At 43.7% G+C, this 16790-nt stretch overlaps 1 protein-coding gene across 12 annotated transcripts in view; it reads left to right on the top strand.

The window, feature by feature from the left end:
* CTBP2 (C-terminal binding protein 2) overlaps nucleotides 1–16790 on the top strand; it is a 196741-nt gene extending 179951 nt beyond the window's left edge. For 10 of the 12 annotated variants that reach the window (XM_083439600.1, XM_083439597.1, XM_083439596.1 and 7 more), the window contains 6 exons: nucleotides 2409–2615; nucleotides 5133–5347; nucleotides 7486–7616; nucleotides 9200–9327; nucleotides 11234–11351; nucleotides 15343–16790. In XM_083439600.1, coding sequence (XP_083295726.1) covers nucleotides 2409–2615; nucleotides 5133–5347; nucleotides 7486–7616; nucleotides 9200–9327; nucleotides 11234–11351; nucleotides 15343–15523 — 980 coding nt within the window. In that variant the 3' untranslated portion in view covers nucleotides 15524–16790. Of the gene's footprint in view, nucleotides 1–2408; nucleotides 2616–5132; nucleotides 5348–7485; nucleotides 7617–9199; nucleotides 9328–11233; nucleotides 11352–14721; nucleotides 15078–15342 lie in introns of all 12 variants that reach the window. The other 2 variants (XR_014510957.1, XR_014510958.1) reach the window with 2 other exon arrangements.

The raw sequence follows: 16790 nt of genomic DNA, 5'->3' as shown, positions 1-16790 counted from the left end.
ATTTAGGTCTTAATGTATGCATTGCAATTCCATCTTGTTTTTTCTCCTTATTTTGGTACATTGCCCATGGCAAACTTTTGGTGGCTATTAAAAGTTATACATTTACTTGAGTGCTTTGCATCTTTTTCCATACCACTTCCAGCTGCCCTCATCTGTAGCATGAAGTGAGCTTCCTGTGAATATTTGCCCAGGCTGATTTAAGGGGGAAATACTGTTATAGGGAAGCCCTAAACTACAGTGGGAAGTACAACTGTGCACTGTAGTCAAGTGTAGACATTAGAGCAGGCATAGGCAAACCCGGCCCTCCAGATGTTTTGGGACTACAACTCCCATCATCCCTAGCTAACAAGACCAGTGGTCAGGGTTGATGGGAGTTGTAGTCCCAAAACATCTGGGGGGCCGAGTTTGCCTATGGCTGCATTAGAGTGTCAAGACACTCCAGAGCCATGAAGCTCACCAGCTGTCAAGACACTCCAGTGTCAAGACACTCCAGAGTTCAAGACACTCCAGAGCCATGAAGCTCACCAGCTGACCTCCCCCAGCAAGCAATATGTACATATTATTCAGTGTTTCATACACAGCATGTTTGGTGATCGCTTTCAGGCCCCTGAATAGCTCTTTAATGCTATTTTTAAAATTGTATATCGATAAAAGGACTAAGTCTGAGAAACGGGATCAAGTACTTTGGACAGATGGAGGAAAGTATGCTAATGCCATAATTCCTGGTGCGATGGGGACATAATTCTGCAGGCCTGGAAAAGGAGCAAATTGTGCTGAACTTTTCATTCTCTGGAATCCTGGCAGGAGTCAGTCCTGTGCTGAGTGAACATTGTTAATGCTTTGCCAAAGCTGCTTACACTACTTAACCCTAGTATCTCACCTTGCATGTCTAGGCATTACCTTGGGTAGCAGCTCCATCCCATGAAGGTGAATAATCTTCCTGCATGTAGAAGGGGCAGGAAAAGCCATATTACTTAGCAGCCTCATTTGAAATCTTAAGGAAAGGATGACTTAAAAGGAGTAAGGAGTGTTAGGACTGAGACAGGGATGGGGAACTTGTGGCCCTCCAAATGACCACAGTTCCCATTTCCCCTGACCATTGGTCATGATGGGTTGGACTGGTGGGAGTTGGACTCCCACCTGCATCTGAGAGTCACTGGTCTAAGAGCTTCCACAAAACAGCATTTAATTTTAAACCCTAGCTGGTTTAAGATCAGCCCCATATGCTGATATTGTGTGGAATCAACTCAGTTGTCACATTCTGAAGTAGAATAGATGGTCAGCATATAACAAACAAGATGCTTTTTCCTGCGTGCCTTCTAGAGCAGATGTTCTCAAACTATAATCCACAAACACTAGTGGTCTGTGAGTTCCATTCCAGACATCCACAGGAAGGTTGGAAATAGTTGACAATATCTGAATTTGACCCTGAATTTTACATAGATTCGTTCTTTGTCAAAGTAGCCTTGTTTGGGGGGTGAAATGAAACAATTTTAAAAGGGCCTGTCCTTAGCCATGGTTTTCATACTGTGGTGCTGGTGCAGACTACTAAAATTTTCATACCACATTTCCCCTTTCCTTTGAGTTTTATTCATGAGTTATATGCACCATAACTTAGATGCACTGTACAAAGGTCATAAGGGCCATCAGCTTCAAAGCTGGTACAAATGGCCTGAACAGGCACATGGTAACAGATTCTCAGGACTCTTAAGAATGCCGCTGGAAGGGTTGTTCGCTTTAGGCTGTAGCTCAATGGCAGGGCATGTGTTCTGCATACAGAAGGGCCCAGGTTCAATTCCTGGTGTCTTCAGTTGAAAGGATCAGGGAGCAGGTGAGAAAAAACACCCTTCTTTTCCAAAGAGCTGCTGCCAGTTGGAGTCAACAGCATGGGGCTAGGGGAACCTGGTATGTTCCTTGGCCTGGTTCCAAGCAGAAGGAGGCTGGCTTAGAACCTGCTGTGTCTTTCTATACTCAGGGACTTCAGCACCACCACATAAGAAGAGCCTTCTGGATCAGGCCAAGGGACCATCTAGTCCTGCATCCTGTTTTCACAGTGGCCACCCAAATGCCTGTGGGAAACACTGGAGCAGGACCTGAGCACAAGAGCACTCCCTCTCTCCTGTGGTTTCCAGCAGCTGCTCTTCAGAAGCATTGCTGCCTCCAACCGTGAAGTTTGGGGATAGCTCTCGTGGCTAGTAGCCATTAGTAGCTCTTTGTTCTCATGTTAAAGCTGCAGCATGCATTACACATTATGAATTGTTCCAAGAGATCATAGAGAACATAGTTAACTTGGAACACCATGCTAGTGGCCTTCAAAGTATTTTTAAAGTTTGCACTAGTGTGAAACCTTGAGATTTCCTGGCCACAGTCTTGATCACTAAAACGTAGGTTTCTGCCCCATTCGCCAGGAATTGCTGTTTGCAACATCCCCTCGGCTGCAGTAGAAGAGACGGCAGACTCCACGATGTGCCATGTCCTGAATCTCTACAGACGGAACACTTGGCTCTACCAGGCGCTGAGGGAAGGAACCAGAGTGCAGAGCGTGGAGCAGATTCGGGAGGTGGCTTCTGGAGCAGCTCGTATTAGAGGCGAAACCCTCGGCCTAATTGGATTTGGTATGTTTATTCAAAATGGGTCACATTTCTTTCACTAAAACAACAGGGGGTTGGGCTTTACAAGGAGATCTGCATGGATTCTGACATCATGCTTTGCAACTGCAACATTTGCTTGAGGAAGCTGCAGCCTTGCACAGTGTGTGTTGAAGGAGGAGGCGGGTATTTAAAATCCCCGGCTGTTTTTCTCTTGCCAGAGAAAAATATCATTTATGCAGTTTGCAGAATTCAGCTAAAACATCTGCTTGCTTTTAGCACACAGTCCACAGAAGCCCTGCTTGTGAGGGGCTCAGAGCTCCTGAGTTCAACTGTTCCAGTACAATGCAAAACAAGGAGCACAGCCTCATCAGCAGATGAGACTAGAGATGCTCAATTGCAAACTAGCTTATGCTCTGTGAGCTACGGTCACTCTCCAGTAGTTGCTGTTGGGAGCCTCAGTACTCTTTTGGTTCACCCCACCTCCACGAACACTCAGTATAAATTTGGCAAATTAATAGGCATTTGCACATATTTTTCTCCAACTTCTTCTACTCCAGGCCCCGAGTTGTACTTTAATGAGTAATTGCAATCAAAGATAGGTGTGCTTCTTCCATTCCATCTGTTCAAAAATATGGCAGTCAAGAAAGGGAGAGAGAGAAACCATCCCAGCAGAATCCGCATTATTTTATTCCATTCACCTATTTTCCGACATGAAGGCATGATTACGTCTGGTTCTTTGGCTTTCTCTCCATTTTCTGAAAAGAAGACTCCTATCTTGATGTAGAAGTCGGTTAGTTGAGCCCAGGCGGTGACATTGAATTGGAATGACATTGTGGATAATGACCTGCTGATTGCACTGCAGCTGTCCCTCTTTATCAGAAGAGCCTTATTAAACCTTTGCTTCCAAACCATGACAGTTGTCTTAGTCATGCCCAATTAAATAGCCATTCAGCAAGAGCGCAGAAGGAAAGGGGGGGGGGGAGGCTACAGCAAACAAGTTGCTCTTATAATAAATAAGGCTCAGAGGGGTTTTGTTGTTGTTGTTGTTGTTCTACCAAAGATGATCATAATCAGATTTCCTTAACATGACTTCCTCTTTTAGGTCAGAGGCTTAAATGTGGCTAGAACCCAGCGCTTTAATTACCACTGTGGGTGCGGAAGATCTGCACTCTAGTACTTTTAATAAGCTGTGTTACTTCTTTGCAGTGGACATTTGTTCCTTGCCCGCTAGAGTTCCCTCCTTCCAGTTTGAGAATTTGGCATTACACTAGTGTTGCATTCCCTTTATGGATTCATATAGCAATGTCTGTTCATTTTAATTGCATCTGAAGTGCATTGGCAAATAGTTAATGGACTTTTTTAAAAAAATAATGCCGTAGCTCCTTGTATTCTAAAGGCAGATTCAAATAATGCCCTTATACACGCTGCATTACATGGTTCATGTTTGACCTTCAACTAAGTTGGCAGTAAGACTCTGTCCTAAGAATCCAGTTCTTGGAGATTAAAAACCTAACAGTAGGGAAGGAGAAAGACAGAAACCATGATGTTCTCTAATATCCTCTTGCTCATGTAAAAATATCAGTATACCTGGATGGGTTTCTAGTATGTTGTCCCCTCTTTCCCCCAACCCAATTTTGCATTACAGTAACTGAAATTCCAGGTCAATTGACATGAGGCAGTTGTCAAGTGCTTAGGGCAAGGTGCCAGCATTTAAAAATATATAATGAGTAACAGGTAATGAGTAATGGGGGCTTGCTGATAATAGCTATCATTTGTATATTCATGGTATTCATTTGTGAATTCTTGCAGTCTAAAAGAAGAGCTATTGTCCTTTAAAAGCAGATCAGGACAGTATTATTACTATGCCACTGGAACAGACTTTGCACACCTTGTGACCCTATGAACTAAACGTCGCCCACTGGCCACTATAGAAACTTCCATTTCTGTAGTACCAGAAAAAAGTAAGCCAATAATACCATAAAAAGTCAAAATCATTGAAATGACAGGACAGTGCAGGTAGGCTTTCTGTTCTTAGCATTCACAAGGAGTTATTTTCTTGGTTATAGAGCATTTCAGTGCTGGTCAGGGAGGTGAATGATACCTGGGCCCCACAGTTTAATTTTAAATTAGATTAAAAACGTACCACAAATATAAAGCTGCTCCAGTTTGGCCATGTTGCAAGCTTGCTGCCTATTTATGAAGCCTTCTGGTATGGTAGCCCAGCATTGACTGGGCATGTGGCAGATAGTAAGATGCATGAAGCGAGTGGTAAAACTTGCAAAGCGCCTCTCCTTGGCTCTGACCAGTGTGCTAGTCTCATTTCCTCCCATTTTTCAGGTGCCGCATTTCAGCAGCACTAACACAGGGATATAACACAGGAGAGAATCAGTGCAGCATGAACACCTTTGCTGTGGTCAGAGAAAGCGTTTGGCAGCAAGTCATGCCAATTGGTACCATTCAATGCACCCGTTGGAATTCATGCAGCGAATGCCAAGCCTATTATAACAACTCTCTGCCTTTTTCTTTTTTCTTTTGGCTTAGGTCGCACTGCGCAAGCAGTTGCAGTTCGAGCCAAGGCGTTTGGCTTCAATGTGATCTTTTATGACCCATACCTGCAGGATGGCATAGAAAGGTCCCTGGGAGTCCAGCGGGTCTACACACTCCAGGATCTGCTGTACCAGAGCGACTGTGTCTCGTTACACTGTAACCTCAATGAACATAATCACCACCTTATCAATGACTTTACGATTAAGCAGGTAATTCTGAATGGAGGAGGATCATCTTGTTGGCTCCAACTGCGCTCTAGGAATGTGTGGCTGCTGAGGTCTGGAATTCCTGCTGGCACAGTGATAATGCCAAGCAGCTGCAAACAATAATCATATGCATTTTTACCTTTGGGATAGTTGAGAGTTATAGCTAATCTGCTCATCTGTCTTTTGCACATTATATATGTTAAGTGATGGAACTTAAGCAGGTTGGTTTAATGCTTGCCAGTAAATTACAGTTAGCAGCCTAACGTTGCAGAATGTAACACACCTACAATGCTTTTCGCTTTTTTTGCTCTGGTCATTTGGTCTTGTTGGCGCAAGACTTGCTTACATCAATGGCTTATTTGAAACACAGTGGTACCTCGGGTTACATACGCTTCAGGTTACATACGCTTCAGGTTACAGACTCCGCTAACCCAGAAATAGTACCTCGGGTTAAGAAATTTGCTTCAGGATGAGAACAGAAATCATGCTCCAGCAGCACGGCAGCAGCAGGAGGCCCCATTAGCTAAAGTGATGCTTCAGGTTAAGAACAGTTTCAGGTTAAGAACGGACCTCCGGAACGAATTAAGTACTTAACCAGAGGTACCACTGTAGTGCATTTTGAGGAACTGGGCTGGAGCCTTTCATCCAGGTTCTCCTCATCCTTGCTCTTTTGAAATAACAACATGAGACTCTTAATCTCAGGGTTGTGGGTTTGAACCCCATGTTGTGGGGGAAATTTCTGCATTGCAGGGGGTTGGGCTAAATGGCCCATGTGGTCCCTTCCGACTCTACAATTCCATGATTCTGTGAGTCATAAAGTAATGCCCAGACTAGCCCAATACAAGCACAGTTTCCCAGACATGTTCAGGGCAAAGGTCACCTAGGTGACCAGAAAAACTGTGCATTAAATTCTGCCAGAGGACATCTCAGTCAACAGTTGTTCTTTTATTCCTAATTCAGTCATGAGTTCTAGATTCCCGCCCCACCCCCCAAAATGGCTGATTTCTCTCCCAAAGGCTGAGGAATCTGCTTCTGTCCTGCTGTTTTTATCCTATACTGCTGTGGTTCTGCAGCTATCTTTATTATCCCTGTTCCATGCAAAATGAACACATGGATTAAGTAGCAAAAGGACTCTTAGCATAATGTTCATTGTACAGTGTTTAATAACCTAGGAAAGCACCTTGGACACAAAGTATGTTGGTGCTAAAATGTAATACTTCCAGAGTGGTATATTCTACTATTTGGATATTTATTTAGCATAGTGAAGAGTTCAGGAAATCTGTAAGAAGCGCTTTTGAGGTTGAAAGAGAGATCTCAGGTAGCATTTAAAAACCAGCAGCAGGTATGCAATGCTCTCATTCAAAAATTTACACAGCAGGCTGTTAGGCCAAAATTGATAATTATTTTCCTAGTGCTAGTTTCAATGGCCTCATCCCCAGTATTTTGCCTCTTAGACATTGTCATACCAGGGGCTCGTCTCAAGCGCAATGGTGCGCCATTGTGCCACTGATCTTGTTCAGGACATCAAAAGCCAAGACAGGGCTTACACTGGTGCTGGAAAGTGGTAATATACTTTCATTCTAGTAATCAGTTTCCAAAGTATGTTATTGAGTCAGTTGCGTTTGCTGGAGGAGGAGGCCCTTTGCTCCAGAGGAAGATGAAAATGGTTGACAAATTATTGGGCATTTTCCATGAAATAAATTATCTCTTTCCAGCATCTGCTTGTAGCCTTGTCTGTTCCTTTGCTGCTATCAGTATTTGTGCTGACTCACATACTCTCCAGCCTCATGCAGACCCAGAAACCATCCCACTATGACAGCATTCTTTGCTAGGATGAGAGATCCCCCCCACAAAAAAAACTTCATTGAATCAGTTCAGTGGTGAAGAACCCATGCCCCTCGAGATGCAGTTGGAATCTAATTCCCATCAGTCTTGGTCAGCATAACCCATGGTCAGATGGGTGTTGCAATCCAGCAATATCTTGAGGGCTGCTGCTTCCCCTCCCTTGCCCTACAGTATGTGAGCAGAGGCCAGAGGATGCTACACTACGGGAGTAAGCCAGGGGAGTGGTGGCAATGCTCTGCTTATGTCCCACTGTTGGTAATAGTAGTGCTTGAATAGTCCTTTCTTTCTCCCTTCAGATGAGGCAGGGAGCATTTTTGGTAAACACAGCCCGTGGTGGTCTGGTGGATGAAAAGGCCTTAACTCAAGCCCTGAAGGAAGGAAGGATACGAGGGGCAGCACTGGATGTGCATGAATCGGAACCATTTAGGTAAGTCAAGATCTCACTTGTAGCATTTTGCACTTCTATCCTGCATGTTCTCGAAGGCTCAGTCTAGGCCGTTTCTATTCATGTAATAATGAACCAACAAGGTGCCTGTGGGATGCCTGCAAGCAGGACCCAAGCACAGCGGTACTCCTACAGTTTCCAGAAAGTGGCATTCAGCAGCATACTGCCTCCCAACACCAGAGATAGAACATAGCTGTTGTGGCCAGTTGCCACAGGTAGCGTTATCCTGGTTAAAGAGAAGAGAGCTTAACTATGATCCTGGTTTCAGATGACATGCTAAGCTAGGGGTGAGGAAGGCTAGATGTGGCCTTCTGGCCCTCTCTGTCATTACCAACTTAAAATGCAGCCAGGCCATTCTTTTTCTTAATTTGGATCAAAGCTGGTTTGGGGAAAATGTGTCAAAATGCAGAGTTTCATAACAGGATAGATCAGGATTGTGGCTAAGGCCTTGTGTCCACTGCTTCCCAAACCAACAATGGGAGCGCACTGCATGCAGAGTAAATGGGGAGCGTGTTCATAGCCTGAATCATCGTGCAGTGCAGTGCAGATGGTCTCCCCTCAAGCTGAACTTGTTTGTGGATACCGCTGGAAGGATCTAAGAGAAGCAAGTCTTGGAATCAAGAGACATGTGGGAAGCACTTATTTTTATGAAATGGGCAGCCAGATGGCGCACAGCATGTGTAGCAAAATGTGGATGAGAGATGTTTTACCATATAAAAATCAACTTTAAAAGAAAATGAGAGAGAATGTGATGAGTTTGGTCAATCATCTGTCTGCTTAAAGACAATATATGTACATGCCTTTGCCCTCCTCCCCACCCTCAATGCTGCCCCTTCTCTCCTGCCTTTGCAACATCCAGGAGTTAAAGCCAGAAGTCTCTCATTAACCATACATGGTGTTCTACTTCAGATACTACAGTTTGGAGGTTTGGAACAAGCCAGGATGTTAAACCAACTTAAAACTGATTATAAGATCCTGGCGTCTTTTAAGACTGGTAGCTATTGTTTTCTGGTTAGGGCAAAATGGGATTCTACGGTTAGTAGGAGACTTCTGGGTTTAATTACTACACACTTAAAAGGGCTTGTGTGTGTAGACAAAAGGCTCAGACGTACTCCAGTTATTAAGCCAAGAAAGGATTCTCAAAACGTGATCAATGTGTGTCATTCTTCTAGCCTAATTTTTCAGGTATCTAGGAACAACAGTAAACAATACTGGAAGGGTGATTGCCTCTGTATAAAGGCAATCACTATACATATATAGACAACCACTGTCAATTTGAGAGCATGCACCTTCTTGACTTTGACTTTATGGATTTGTATTAATCATTTCAATGAATTCATTGTTGTTTGCTTCATCTGTATGTTACTGTGTTTGTCCAACAATATCTGGATGTAACGTTTGTGGTGTTTATTGTTTCTTTTTAATGCTTTCTGATTGTTGTGAGCTGCTTAGAGCTCAACATTTGTTGTTGGAAAAGGAGAATAGAAATATTAAATCAAATCAAATGTTGGTGAACTTTATTTTTTTACCTCAATCTTTGTTTCTTGGGGGGTGTTTTCCTGTAGCTTTGCTCAAGGACCACTAAAAGATGCTCCTAATTTAATTTGCACACCACACACTGCTTGGTACAGCGAACAGGCCTCACTGGAGATGAGAGAAGCCGCCGCGACAGAGATACGCCGAGCTATCACAGGTACACCAACTTGCTTGCCCATAAAAAGGTAAAGGACCCTGACAGCTAAGTCCAGTCGCAGACGACTCTGGGGTTGCAGTGCTCATCTCGCTTTACTGGCTGAGGGAGCCAGCGTTTGTCCGCAGACAGTTTTTCCGTGTCATGTGGCCAGCATGACTAAGCCGCTTCTGGTTCAACAGAACACTGAAACCAGAGCAGCGCACGGAAACACCGTTTACCTTCCTGCTGGAGCGGTACCTATTTATCTACTTGCACTTTGATGTGCTTTCAAACTGCTAGGTGGGCAGGAGCTGGGATGGAGCAACAGGAGCTCACCCCGTCGCGGGGATTTTAACCGCCGACCTTCCAATTGGCAAGCCCAAGAGGCTCAGTGGTTTAGACCACAATAGGCCAGTTTAAATGTTATAGGTCCCATGAAGTGCTTTATCTGGCACTACAGCATGTGCAGGCGTGGTCTCTGCCAGTGTTGATTGCACGTGTATGTGCCAGTGCATAGTTTAAAGAACCTCTGAACATCACATCACCATATGTGGCACACCAGTCCTGGAAAGTGCATACCTCTGCTTCCATAGACTGTGGGGAGGGGGGCAGTTGTGGTTAACACTTAAATCACCTACAGTGTTAACGTGAGTCTAGCAACCTGTTTTAAATCGTATTTAAATCTTACACATGCACGCCTGTGTATGTTCGTTCAGAAAGCTCATTAAGCTGAAAAATTCTATCAGTTGTCAGCTGCAACATCAGGAGCAATTGCTGCATGAAAACCTACATTGAACCAAAGTGATGTTGCCATTAGGGGATTCTATGCCAGAACTCTCTTAGTTTGAGTGTCCCTATTCCATAACATCACCCTATTCCTGCACTGGACCTGCAAGTACTCCTTAGGGAGGCGTAGCCATAATAGTGTTACCTACAGTGGTACCTTGGGTTACAAACTTAATTCATCCTGGAGGTCCGTTCTTAACCCAAAACAATTCTTAACCTGAGGCATGCTTTTGCTAATGGGGCCTCCCGCTGCCGCCATGGCGCCATTTCCGTTCTCATCCTGGGGCAAAGTTCTCAACCTGAGGTACTACTTCCGGGTTAGTGGAGTTTGTAACCTGAAGTGTTTGTAACCCAAAGCATCTGTAATCCAAGGTACCACTGTATTTGGTTTGTTGTTAGGTAAGTAGTCAAGATATGCTGCACTGTGTACTAAGCATTATAGTTGTTCTGCTCTTCAAGGCAGAACCACAAATGCGCTGAATGGAGATATGGTAGCAAATCATGTTAATGATGGAGCAAACTCCTAATAAAAGGGGTGGACTTTTATCTAAGTATTTTTCAGAATAACTGAGAGTTTCACATAATCACCAGGGCTCCAGCATCCAATACATGCCAAACGTGTAACAGGCACTGCTATAGCATGCCTAATTTTATACTGTTTCAGGTGGCCTTCTGCATCCTTTCCTGTGTCTAATTGGGTTGATTCTCTACCATTACCCAATGTGGAGTTGTTTTGGAGAGAAATGCCAATGGGGCAGAGGAAGTTACAATATCTGGGGCAGCTTTCATTCATTCTGGCGAGGTTTGCAGGATGACCAGCAAACATCTGTAACGGGGCTTGTAAAGTGACTTGGTGCAGGAAAGGGGTGGGAAATTATCCAGCCAGCCCTTCAAAGCACTTTTATCTGGCAGCTGGCTGTTGTATCAGGGTGTGACGAAGGGAAAGCACTGCATATTGTTTTACTCGTAAGCAAATTCTACAGCAGTCCTTTCCCCGCCCTGAATTTTGGTGGGAAGTAAAGAGCTGTGTGAGTTAGAACGAGTGGTGTGGAAAACCTCAACTTGGATATAGCTTGTTGCATATTAGTCGGGCTGATTTGTGCCTGACCCTGCTATGAATTTGAATCATACCCTTCCTCAGGTCGGATCCCTGAAAGCCTACGAAACTGCGTGAACAAGGAATTCTTTGTCACAACAGCTCCTTGGTCAGTAATAGATCAGCAAGCGATTCATCCAGAGCTCAATGGTGCCACATACAGGTAAGATAAAGAACTCTTTTTGGGGGAAAAGCACCACACTTTGTAGTTCTCTACCCAAGAATGGAGCTAGAGAATAAGATACACACATCTTTGTATAGGGCTCAGGTAGGGTAGCCCTTCAGCAATAGTGTATTCAGGTTTCCTCCACTGAAGGCACTTCCTTTATTCTGGGAATACTATTCAGAGATAGCATCTCCACAGGTATCCCGCTGCACAGAGACCCCTTAATAATGCCACTATAGAGTCACTTTGAGCTTCTCTGAAAGGCCTTTCTGCTGTTTCAGTCTTACTAACTCACCCACTATTTACCTGACAAAAAGAGCTTCCAGAAGTCAGTTTCGGCAAACCAGCCCTTTAGTTGGGGGGGGGGGGGGAGGAATATAATCAGTGTTCCTTAAGGACTTCAAAGATTCTTTGCAGAGGTAGGCCACCATTCTAAATGAATAAATATTGGTATATTGATGCACTGTTCACCCAGTACAGGCTGAAAGATGGAACATTAATTAACTGTAGGGCACACCCCCCCCAATGTAATGTTAAGGGATAATATATTACCTAAGTTTAAGTCTAGAAAAAGCATGAGAGATGCAGAATGGTTACTAGGCAGGGGTGGGGGTTTTTTGGCTGCTGGAAATGCCAATCAGTCCTTTTAGGGCACTTCCACACGATTGTTTCGTTCAGCAATAAAGGTTGTCAGTAACTTGTTACAAGATAATTTAGACATCCCTTGAGACAGTGATTTTGTTGTAGGAAAAGCCCAATTGGCTAGTGCCCATGTTTCACAAGCCCCCTCTGTACACGCACATGCCCTCCCTTGGGTGTTTATGGTAGCTCTCAAGCACCAGACTATTTGTGTAGCCTTCAAAGAGAGCAGTAAACAGGAGGCAAACCTCTGCAGATGAATTTGTTTCCCTCCAAGTTTTAAATTTCCTGTGTGAGATTGCAGAAGTTATGGAATTTCCCTGATGGATCCCAGTGGGGTTCAATTGACCCCTTTTCTCTCCACCTCCCTTTAGCCAAGTAGATAGTCCTCTAGGGCAGTTATGAAAATTTGTGCTCTCAGATTTCCTCCATGTGCACTAAAGGTAGGTATGTGTATAGGATATAAAAAGGGCTGAGTTTTTCTGGGATCCCCACATGCATGGATAGTGTGCCTATGTGGAGAAGGATTCCACTCAAGCATAATCTGACATTTTGAAAGCCAGAATTTTTGTTTCACTTAGGAGACATAAACTCAAGGGGCATGAACCTTCACGAACTAGAGTCTCTCCATCTAGTGTTTGGGTCAGAAGAGCTTTTAGACTTCACTGAGCTTCTTATTTATCTCCTCCCCATTTCATTACATACTGTGTATACTAATATTTGCATTTTTGGGGAGGGGGACTTACCTGTGTCCAGCACAGAAGCTTCCTTCCAAGGTCTAATCTAGCCACCTCTCCTATACTCTTACAGCATACCTTCAGAACAGCTTTTATTCTTTTCTCTGATTAACTTTGCCTCACAGATGCATCTGGTCTTTTTTGTAAACTGTTATCTACCAGCATCTCTTCTTTTACACAGTGTTATGTTTCTTCTGCACTTGTGTGAAAACCCACACAATGCTGCTCATGAACAGAGTTTAATACTGAGTTTCAGAAAGCAAGGGCTAGGACTGGAAAGTAGGTATGTGATATTAAGTAAAATCTGAAAAACTAGACAGAGCCTAGATATCCAGTACCTGTTGCCTTTTGCAACTCCTTGCTCTTTAGTGTGATTAGCAGAAATAATGGAAGTATACGCCAGCTTGTTTATTGAACCTATTTCATGCAGGCTACAGAATTTAAATTCAGTATAGAATATGTATCATCTGCGGGGGACGCGGGTGGCGCTGTGGGTTAAAGCCTCAGCACCTAGGGCTTGCCGATCGAAAGGTTGGCGGTTCGAATCCCCGCGGCGGGGTGCGCTCCCGCTGTTCGGTCCCAGCGCCTGCCAACCTAGCAGTTCAAAAGCACTCTTGGGTGCAAGTAGATAAATAGGGACCGCTTACCAGTGGGAAGGTAAACGGTGTTTCCGTGTGCGGCTCTGGCTCGCCAGAGCAGCGATGTCACGCTGGCCACGTGACCCGGAAGTGTCTGCGGACAGCACTGGCCCTCGGCCTCTTTGAGTGAGATGGGCGCACAACCCTAGAGTCTGTCAAGACTGGCCCGTACGGGCAGGGGTACCTTTACCTTTTATGTATCATCTGCAGTTTACAACCTTATGATGCTTGTTAATCCCACTCCTTGAACGGAGTTGTATGTTAAAACTAATTTGCAATATACCTTTCTTCCCTAAATTTGTCCTGTAAATTCACAGACTGAGAGCCAGACAAATGTAAGTTTGCTTCTGCTCACACATGGGGGCTTCTCAGCTTCCCACCCTTCTGACAGCAGTCCGACCCAAGTCTTGCAGAACCTTAGTTGACCTGCTTCATCTTGCAGGATTAAGAGTGTGATAATATACCAGTTTTCTGCAATTTTCCTTACGTAGGGTTTCATTATCATGCATATTTCCCCAAAGCACAATTTCTGTTCTAGTATCCTAAAGCCCAATTCCAACTTGTTTCATTCTCTGTATGTCATACTTTCTCTCTTTCTCTGTCTCTGACTCTCTGTCTCTCTCTCACACACACACACTCCCTCACACTTGCTCTCTCACAGTGTAAAGCTCTTTCATCAACACGGCCTGGTTAATGTGTTTAATAGTAATAATGACACGTGCCACGTTGATTTCTCTCAATTTCCTCCCAAACACTTGTTCACACAAGGGACTTTCCACCAACTCTATGACAGCTTTGGTTTTCTTCTTTGAAGAGCAGGCTGGTGTGCTATTTCTCACTATTTGGGGGACTCACCTCATTTCCTTCAGCAGGTACCTCTTGCATTCCAACATGCTTTTGAAACTCAAATCTAAATGCCTCTTTGAGCTTCCAGAACTAGCTATGCAAGTTACTTAGACTGTTGTCTTGGGCTGATTGTTCCCTCAGCCCCTAGTGATATGGATGGAGCACTTGATGAGCTGACTTCTGAAGGTCTAGACTGTAGCCCATTGTACAAATATAAGAGGTTTACAGCCAGACAGACACAAGTAAGAAGTGTTATCATAATTTAAGGGCCCATTCCAGCTAAGCAAAAGCCCCAGAAGAGGTTGGTGAGAGGCTAGAGCCAGGCTGCCCCAAGTCACATTATTGGGGTGGGGGCATGAAACTAGTCCTGTACAGGCACCGTGTTCTCTATGTCATTTTATTGAAAGAGGAAACATCATTTTTAAAAACTGAATGTAATGTATGTGTTTAGGAAAGGGATGCTGTTATCGAACTACTGACATTAGAACAATGTCACATTCCATTTAGGTTTTTCTTTTCAGCATCTCCATGAGCCAGTCCACCCTTCTGCTTTGTACTTCAAAGGATTTTACAGGAAGAAAGAGATGATACCTAATAGCAAAAAAAAAACATTTCAGTCGCCCTCTGTGGCACTCAAATGAATTAACAGCAAAGAAGCCACAGTCGTATTTTGTGTTCCGATATGTTTGACATCAATAAAAGGGTGACGGGAAGAAGGGATGGCAGCAGCGGATTATTCATATAAGGCTGGTCCCTCAGCTGCTGAAATGTGCACTCTGCGGCTCTCTTTCAACACTGGAATCATTTTTTTGTCTCATACTTCAATGTGGGTAAAAGCAATGTGAAAAAAGAAGAGTTTGAAGGTGATAATTTATATTAGCTTTGATTCCCCCCTCCCACCCAAACAAATACTGCTCTTACAAACATACTTTGAAAACTTGACAGATCTTGCAGTAAAAAAAAGTACTTTCTCTTACCATACCTGGATAGCAGTGATTTGGCGCTGAATGAAATTGACTGCAGGGTATTTCCCCCCCTCCCCCATTACCCTTCTACTACCCCCACAGCCTGTTGTTCTATGGAATGCTTGCATGTCTCCTTTTAACTAAGAAATCACACTCTTCCTAGATATCCACCAGGCATGGTGAGCGTTACACCAGGCGGGATTCCGGCAGCTATGGAAGGTATTATCCCCGGAGGGATCCCTGTTACCCACAATCTTCCGACAGTGGCGCATCCTTCCCAAGCTCCATCTCCTAATCAGCCGTCCAAACATGGGGACAACAGGGAACATCCCAATGAGCAATAGCAGATAATTCAAAGCACTCCGATTTGGGACCAAGAGACATTGGGGGGGGGGATGACACATGAACTGACGGGAGTTTGATACAAAATTTGTAAGGTTGATTTTGGACTGACGCATCATGTTGTTCCAGTGTTAACTACAAAAAAATGGAGTCAAGACTTGGGGAGGGAGGGGGAATGCAGACGAAGTCACCTGCTTACTGAAGCACTGAAAACTAGGATGCGATGATACATTACTGATCAGCTTCTGTTATTGTATGTTTAAGTTTCCTTCATCTTTACATCAATCACAAGAATATATATTTCTTCTCAGTCCCTTTTGGGGAATAGCAGGTGACCTGCTGCTTAGAGCAGGTCCAACAGTCCTAACAAAGCTTACATGATAGTAAGAGGAAACCATCATGTGACTTCAGCCCTTTCCTTCCTCACTTACCTGGCTCCTCCTTGTATAGCCTGAGGAAATATAACCCAGAGATGGGGGAACTGTTTTGCTTGTTGCAGTTATATATGGCCACTAATGTATTGGAGGGATGCTACTCAAGTTTAACTACCGTCATGTAGGACAGCAATCTTGGTGGGAAGAGGGGGTAAAAGGCCCATGTTAACTAGCTGCCTCTTACCCACAGAAATGGATGCTTATTCTACAAGATACACTTAATAAAGTAGCTGTACACTCAATAACACGTGCTGATGATGCAAAAAAAAAGAAAAAGTGTTACGTTTCACATTTATACTCAAATATATTTTTCTCAGTTTTAAATCCACAGCTATTTTATTGAGTGGAAACGTCTTGGGCTGGAAGGGGTTCAAGACTAATGTTGCATTTCCTTATGTCTCAGGAAAAAGAAACACTTTTTATGGTAACTTGTCAGACTGTATGAACAAACCCACTTTTTTAGACATTGAAGTCTTCTTTTCTTCATGTGATATTTTATACAAGAACACTTCAAAATGTGTTATTAGATGTGACTGATTTTAACAAATCCTATTAGATTTGTATCAACTAGTTACATGTTATATTCATAGTCTTTTGTGAATCATCGCCTTTTTGTTGAAAAAGATGGCCTATTTTGAGCCTTTGTATGGGTACATTCCTGTTTCTGTGATAAGTTTTAAAAGCTGTCCCAAACAAAACAAAAAACCAGAACCAATGGCTACCAGAAGTATGTTTTGTTTTAGTGTGTTACCGTTACTGTATTTGTTTATTGTAAAGGTGGACATATAGCGTTCAGTGCAGTTTTCAATAAAAAGTGACAATTTCTATAATTTCA

Source organism: Podarcis tiliguerta (genome assembly GCF_965153285.1).
Source record: "Podarcis tiliguerta genome assembly, chromosome: 5".
In the NCBI taxonomy this organism is placed as follows: Eukaryota; Metazoa; Chordata; class Lepidosauria; order Squamata; family Lacertidae; genus Podarcis; species Podarcis tiliguerta.
The sequence above is the reverse complement of the archived record's forward strand: the minus strand, read 5'-3'. Positions and strand labels throughout refer to the sequence as shown.